Below are 7425 nucleotides of genomic sequence, written 5' to 3'. Positions count from 1 at the left end.
TGACCTTCTCACGGCCAAGGATCTCGGCACCCATTTCACTACAGCCGTCAACTCGTACGTTCAACTCGAAAGCCATACTTCCTTCCAAGCAGGTTCGCGTTCTGAGGGGTTCAAGCCTACTAACAGGCCGTCAGAAGTAGCGTGGTGGGTAGCTCGAGGACGAAAGGTGCAACCAAAGGTTGTTGATACGCGCGCATTTGAGCAACAGTGGTGGAAGTGGTGGAAGGGCTTGCAGCCAATTTGGCGCGAGGTTGTGGGCGTCGACGGCGCATTAAACGCCTCGCATCGATTGGCCTCAGGGGGAGATGGCGGTTGGACGGTTGTGAACAAACACGGGAGGAACGCATTCCTTACCGTGATGGCGACGCTCGTGTGGTGGGCGGAGGGCTTGAAAGATTGCGCTCGAGACCCAGGTTGGGTAGCGGCTGTTGAGGAAGTCGTATGGGTATTGGATCAAATGGTTAAAAGGTTTGTCTCTGGTCGTGGATTGTATACAGGAGGAGCTGACAGACAATCCAGCCAAGCCGCGCCCTCAAACTAGTTTACCATTCACACATCGCGTTCTCGAGACCATTGCTACTCACATTGATCAACCTGGCGAGGGCCCCGCCACTTCAGTTTCTGTCAGGCAAATAGAGCGCCGTGAGGCATGTTCACAAGTATTTTTTTTTGAAACTTGACTTTTCTCAACTGATCTTCTTGCCGTCATATTTCCCTTTTCTTGTTACAATCTTGGACATTCCTCATATATACAACATATCTCTTATAATGTACTTAGTGTATGTCTAATAATTTCTTGGTGTACGAGGGTGACGTCTTAAACTCGAGCATGGATTGGACAAGTTGAACCATCACGTGACAGTGCAGCGAACTTCAGTGTAGACGCAAATGCTGTTTTGCGTGATCTTCCACTCTAAAATGAGTGCAGGAGGGATACGACGATGGCCTATCCATGTCGAAAATACGTGGTGTGCACGGGTTATGCCGGGAGGAATGGGAGGGCCAAAAAAAAAACTAAAAAAAAACATATCAAATACCAACGTGAAAAACATATCAAATGAACAAAAGCCGAGGGTGATCATTTCGGAACCTAAAAGTGATTGATTAGTGCGGTAGATGCCAGAGAGAGAGACCAAAAGTAAATAAAATAAAAACATAAGAATGCGGAAAACTTATCAAATGATCATTGACATGAGGAAGACATACTGCGGCTGTTTTTGATGCGTGTATCAAAACAACGAAAGGTAAGTACATCAATGGAGATGACACCTGTCTGGCTAATAATAAACTCACGGGAAACATATTTGATGGGAGAACCCTGCAGAAATATATTTATAGAAGAGGGGAAACATATTTGATGGGAGAACCCTGCGGAAATATATATATAGAAGAGGTAGAACCAGGAACCACGCGGAATTACATTTGATTGCTGTAATTGTATGGATCAAACAAATTCTGGGCGGAAATGCCCATTTTTCCCCCAGTTTCCCCCATGGAATGGAACCCAGACTTTTGGAAATACTGGGTGGAACCAGTGTCTGTGAAATAGGCAAAATGGGATTAATGCACCACATTTTGGTCAATTCTTACAGCCTGGGCTGCGGATGGGACGATTCTAGAGACTGAAGCGGAGGCATACGTTGTCCCCAACATGACAGTGCCGATTTTGCTAGGAGAGGACTACCACCTCAACTACGAGATCCACGTCTCCAGATCAGTGACGGAGGGATCATTCCTTCACTTCGCAGGCACCCCGTACTCTGTACCGGCAAGGGGAGTGAATCGGACCAACGACTTTGATCGACTAAGGAAAAGCGCTCATCATATCTCGTCTTTCGTGAAAGCCAAGACTCATAAACGAGCTAAGACAAAAAGGCAGCGCAAGAAACGACAAACACTGGAGGACGCTCACCTTATCAAAGCAGCAAGAGACTACCGCATTCGCCCACACGAGTCGTGCAGAGTTGACGTAGTAGGCTACTTCGACGACGAGAAGGAATGGTTCGTTGAGAAAAACATGCTCGCTTGTGGGAACGATAACGTACTTCTGATACCCAACGTCCTTATATCGTCAAAGAACCCCCAAGTGCCAGTTGCAAATCCTTCCTCTCAACCTCGTTTCATAAGGAAAGGGGAAGTGTTAGCCACTATAGCGGACCCCGCGCAGTACTTCGATACTCCAAGCGACTCGAAACAATGGCAGGAAATGGCTGACAAAGCAGACGCCCTGGCGGCTATCATCGCTGCAGCTAGTGAGGACAACGCAGAAGAAGCAGAAGACTATGGACCGAAGACTGCCGCGATGCCGGACCCCACTGTTTATCCCTCTAGCCAAATGAGAGAATTATTGGATGTAGGATCGTTGCCGGGACACCTTCAAGACGACGCCTGGCGAATGCTATCGTCGCACGAGAAGGCATTTGGGTTCGACGGAAGATTGGGCCAATATCCAAGTAGAGTACACATCAGGACAATGGATGGACAAGTACCTATTTCGGTTCCAATGTACGGCAGTTCTCCAGCCAAACGCCAGGTAATCGACAAACAAATTGACAAGTGGTTTGAGCAAGGGGTTATCGAACCATCGAAAAGCCCCTGGAGCGCCCCAGTAGTCATTGCGTACCATCACGGCAAGGCTAGATTCTGCGTGGATTACCGCAAACTGAACGCCGCCACGGTACCAGACGAATTCCCTATTCCTTGTCAATCTGAGATACTCGCCTCACTTTCTGGAGCACAGGTGCTTTCTTCTCTGGACGCGCTTTCCAGGTTTACACAACTAGAAATGGCCGAAGAAGACATAGAAAAAACGGCATTCCGGACACACAGAGGCCTCTTTCAATTCCGACGCCTGCCCTTTGGTCTACGCAATGGCCCATCGATATTCCAACGTGTAATGCAGAACATTCTGGCACCATACCTTTGGCTCTTTTGTCTAGTCTACATCGACGACATAGTGGTCTATTCCAAATCCTTTGAAGACCACATCGTTCATCTGGACAAAGTTCTAGGGGCCATTGAGCGCGCTGGAATCACTCTGTCACCAATGAAGTGCCATATGTTCTATGATTCCATACTACTCCTCGGTCACAAAGTCTCCTGCTTAGGTCTCTCAACACATGCTGAGAAAGCAATACTTTACCATCCCCCACATAATCCACATGGACTCCACTGGATTCCACTGGATTCCACTGGATTCCACTGGACTGGACTGGACTGGACTGCCAATCACAAAACTGGACTCCACTGGACTCCCAGCACAAAACTGGACTCCACTGGACTCCACTGGACTGCAAGCACAAAACTGGACTGGACTGGACTGGACTGGACTGCAAATCACAAAACTGGACTGGACTGGACTCCACTGGACTCTCCCAACACAAAACTGGACTGGACTGGACTGCCACAGACCTAAGTTAATCCAGAATTCCTGAACTTAGACTTAAAAACAAAAAATAAAATTGAAGTATATTTATTAATTAAATTAATTAAATTTACATAGATTTTATGTTACAGAGGGGGGAGGGAGGGGGAAGGGAAAGGGAAAGGGAAAGGGAAAGGGAGGGGAAAGGGAAGGGGAGGGGAAAGGGAAAGGGAGGGGAAAGGGAAAGGGAGGGAAAGGGAAAGGAGGGGGAAGAGAGGAATGAATAGAGGGGGGAGGGAGCAAGGAAGGGGGAAGGAAAGGGAGGGGGGGAGAGAGGAGCAAGGAAAGGGGGAGAGAGTGAAGGGGCCTCGTCGCCGTTCAGCGCTGGCGGGCGCTCGTCGTTTTTCGGGTGTGGTGGGGGCGGCGTTTTCGTCGGCGCTCGTTCGTCATCGTCGTCGCGTGTCGTCGTCCCGGCGTGTTAGTCGTCGCCGTCGCGGTCGCGTGTCGTGGTCGTGGTCGTGTGTCGTCGTCCCGGCGTGTAGTCGTCGTCGTCGTCGTGTGTTGTCGTCCTCGCGCGTCGTCGTCGTCCTCGCATATCGTCGTCCTGGCGTGTCGTCGTCGTCGTGTGTTGTCGTCTTCGTGTCGTCGTTCTTGTGTGTCGTTGGCCTCCTCGTGTGTTGTTTTTGTTGTTGCGTGCCGCTGGCGCCTGTCGTGGTGAGTACGGGGCATTGGGGTGGTGGGGCAGACATACCCTTGGCCCATGACGTTGACACGTCATGGGCGCCGTCCCTCGTTCTTGGCCTGTCCTTCCACGTTGGCGTGGGCATGGGCGTGGGCGGCGTTGGCGTGGGCGGCATTGATGTGGGCGGCGTTGATGTGGGCGGCGTTGACGTGGGCGGAGTTGGCGTGGGCGGCGTTGGCGTGGGCAGTGATATAGGTGGTGGTGGTGGAAGGGAATGGGATGGTCACGGAGGTGTGACCATGCCGCAAACAGGAGACGTGACGATATGGCACGCCCTCAAGTAAGTCACGTGACCTCACCCCGCAGACTGAACAAAATCATAAATCCTTATTGCAGCTATCACTGACCCACACTATATGTAAATTATAACCTTTCCTTTCATTGATCATTAAAATGTAAGTTTATTGTATAGTCTATTTTCGCTTTTTTAGTAGTATTCATATATAATAATAATAATATACTGGAATGACTGGAATCCACTGGACTCCACTGGACTCTGACTGGACTCATAGTCCACTGGACTGGGACTGGACTCAGGAAAGTGGCTGGCAGTCCAGTGGGAGTCCAGTGGACTGGACTGGACTGGACTGGACTGGACTCCAGTGGACTGGGCATTCTGCCAGCCAATCTGGCCTGGTAAGAGGGCCACTGGAATCCACTGGAGTCCAGTGGAGTCCAGTGGAGTCCATATGGATTACGTGGGGGATGGTAAAGACCTCCTGAGAAAGTACGAGCTATCGCCGAACTTCATCGCCCGAACAAGGTTTCAGAACTACAAACCTTTCTGGGCATGATCGTATACTTCTCTGACTTCATACCATTCTATGCCGACATTTGCTCTCCTCTCTTTGGACTATTGAAGAAAGGTCGGAAATGGGAGTGGAAGGAGGAACATGAACGTGCCTTTTCGGATGCTAGAGATGCCCTTCAGAAGGCTCCCATACTGGGACATCCCATCGAGGGGCTGCCTTATCGTCTCTACACAGATGCCTCAGAAGTCGCGATCGGCTGTGCTCTGCAGCAAGTGCAACCATTAGCAATCAAGGACCTCCAGGGTACCCGTCTCTACGAGCGCCTGAGGAAAGCCTATGACGCAGGTGAGCCAGTGCCGAAGATTCCAATTAGCTTGTCTAGCTCTCTGGCTGACGACAAAGCTCAACAGGAATGGGGGGCTACATTCGACGACACTATAGTCCACGTAGAAAGGGTCATCAGCTATTGGTCCAGATCCCTCAAACCTGCAGAAACGCATTATTCAGCAACGGAAAGAGAGGCATTAGGCGCGAAAGAAGGACTCGTCAAATTTCAACCCTTCATCAAGGGCGAAAAAATCTTGCTTGTTACAGATCACGCTGCTCTTCAGTGGGCGAGAACTTACGAAAATTCCAACAGAAGACTAGCTGCATGGGGCGCGGTTTTCTCCACTTACGCACCAGGGTTAGAAATCATACATAGCACTAGTGGCTACCACTATTTATGATTAATCTATGACAACTGTCCAAGAGGCAATGTGTATACTGCCACAGGTTTTATGAAAGGCATCTCATTAGGATTGCCCATCTATTTCATTCAATTTATCACTGGAATCTTTCATAAGATATAGGCAAGAATAATGAGATATCATGAGGATATTTCATTAAGCTCTTTGGCCCTTTCATTGCCATTTCATAGACTTTTCATTAGGATATTTCATTAGGCTCCTTTGCTTTTTCATTGCCATTTCTTAGACTTTTCATTAGGATATTTCATTAGGCTCCTTCGCTTTTTCATTGCCATTTCTTAGAATTTTCATTAGGATATTTCATTAGGCTCCTTCGCTTTTTCATTACTATTTCTCATAAGGATATTTCATTAGGTATTTGGCCCTTTCATTACCATTTCTTAAACTTTTCATTAGGATATTTCATTAGGCTCCTTCGCTTTTTCATTGCCATTCCTTAGAATTTTCATTAGGATATTTCATTAGGCTCCTTCACTTTTTCATTGCCATTTCTTAGAATTCTCATTAGGATATTTCATTAGGCTCCTTCGCCTTTTCATTGCCATTTCTTAGACTTTTCATTAGGATATTTCATTAGGTATTTGGCCCTTTCATTACCATTTCTTAAACTTTTCATTAGGATATTTCATTAGGCTCCTTCGCTTTTTCATTGCCATTCCTTAGACTTTTCATTAGGATATTTCATTAGGCTCCTTCGCTTTTTCATTGCCATTTCTTAGACTTTTCATTAGGATATTTCATTAGGCTCCTTCGCTTTTTCATTACCATTTCTTAAACTTTTCATTAGGATATTTCATTAGGCTCCTTCGCTTTTTCATTGCCATTCCTTAGACTTTTCATTAGGATATTTCATTAGGCTCCTTCGCTTTTTCATTGCCATTTCTTAGACTTTTCATTAGGATATTTCATTAGGCTCCTTCGCTTTTTCATTGCCATTTCTTAGAATTTTCATTAGGATATTTCATTAGGCTCCTTCGCTTTTTCATTACTATTTCTCATAAGGATATTTCATTAGGTATTTGGCCCTTTCATTACCATTTCTTAAACTTTTCATTAGGATATTTCATTAGGCTCTTCGCATTAGAATATTTCATTAGGCTTCTTGGCGCTTTCATTAGGATATTTCATTATGCTCCTTGACACTTTCATTATGATTTCTTACATTTCTCATTAGGATATTTCATTAGGCTCAGATTTTTCATTGTGAGATTTCATTGGGGCATCTGGTCCTTTCATTTCTTTTAGGATATTTCATTGAGCACCTTGACGATTTCATTACTTCTCATTAGACTCCCTGGCACCTTCATTACCAAAACTAGATAATAATGATGATATGTATCACATGGGTTGTTGGGAGGGTGATCACATGACCAATTTCCTAAAATGGTCAAAAAACGAAAGTTGTAGCCCTACACTGTAGCTTCCTGAATCTGTTTGAATTATGTTGTGAAGTGCTCCTGTTGTGAATATATGATGTAAAAGATTCTTCCAAGTGCCATGTTTTTTTTGTTTTTTGCATTTTTCTCCATGAAAACAAAACCAAATAACATGATTCCAACACATTTAGAAAGCTAAATGAAATGGCAGCAAATATTGTATCATGGGAAAAATGACCAAAAAAGGAAGGTGCATTCCCTGACAGAGCAATTGACACTGAAAGACTACAAGAGTCAGATATAGACTACAAAAGACTACAAAAGTCGGACTTAGACTACAAAAGCTTAGACTTAGACTACAAAGTTAGGGTTAGGTTAAAAGGTTATCCACACTACAAATTTTTGTAGTCTGCACTTTTCCATTAGAAAATTTTGTAGTGTC

General features: G+C 45.9%; 2 protein-coding genes across 2 annotated transcripts in view; both read left to right on the top strand.

The window, feature by feature from the left end:
* LACBIDRAFT_332637 (uncharacterized protein) overlaps positions 1-789 on the top strand; it is a gene marked incomplete at both ends in the record, with an annotated part of 2164 nt that extends 1375 nt beyond the window's left edge. The window contains 3 exons of the mRNA XM_001887222.1: positions 45-468; positions 542-642; positions 779-789. Of these exons, the coding sequence (XP_001887257.1) occupies positions 45-468; positions 542-642; positions 779-789 (536 nt within the window). The remainder of the gene's footprint in view (positions 1-44; positions 469-541; positions 643-778) is intronic.
* Positions 790-4189: 3400 nt separating this feature from the next.
* LACBIDRAFT_309982 (uncharacterized protein) lies at positions 4190-4452 on the top strand (the record flags this gene model as incomplete). Its single annotated transcript, XM_001887221.1, has 2 exons — positions 4190-4386; positions 4443-4452. 2 exons carry the CDS (start codon positions 4190-4192, stop codon positions 4450-4452), a joined length of 207 nt encoding a protein of 68 aa, XP_001887256.1.
* Between the last annotated feature and the right edge of the window lie 2973 nt (positions 4453-7425).

The sequence above is a fragment of the Laccaria bicolor genome, genomic scaffold (genome assembly GCF_000143565.1).
Source record: "Laccaria bicolor S238N-H82 LACBIscaffold_43 genomic scaffold, whole genome shotgun sequence".
NCBI lineage: Eukaryota > Fungi > Basidiomycota > Agaricomycetes > Agaricales > Hydnangiaceae > Laccaria > Laccaria bicolor.
This window is presented reverse-complemented; position numbering and strand designations above follow the sequence as displayed.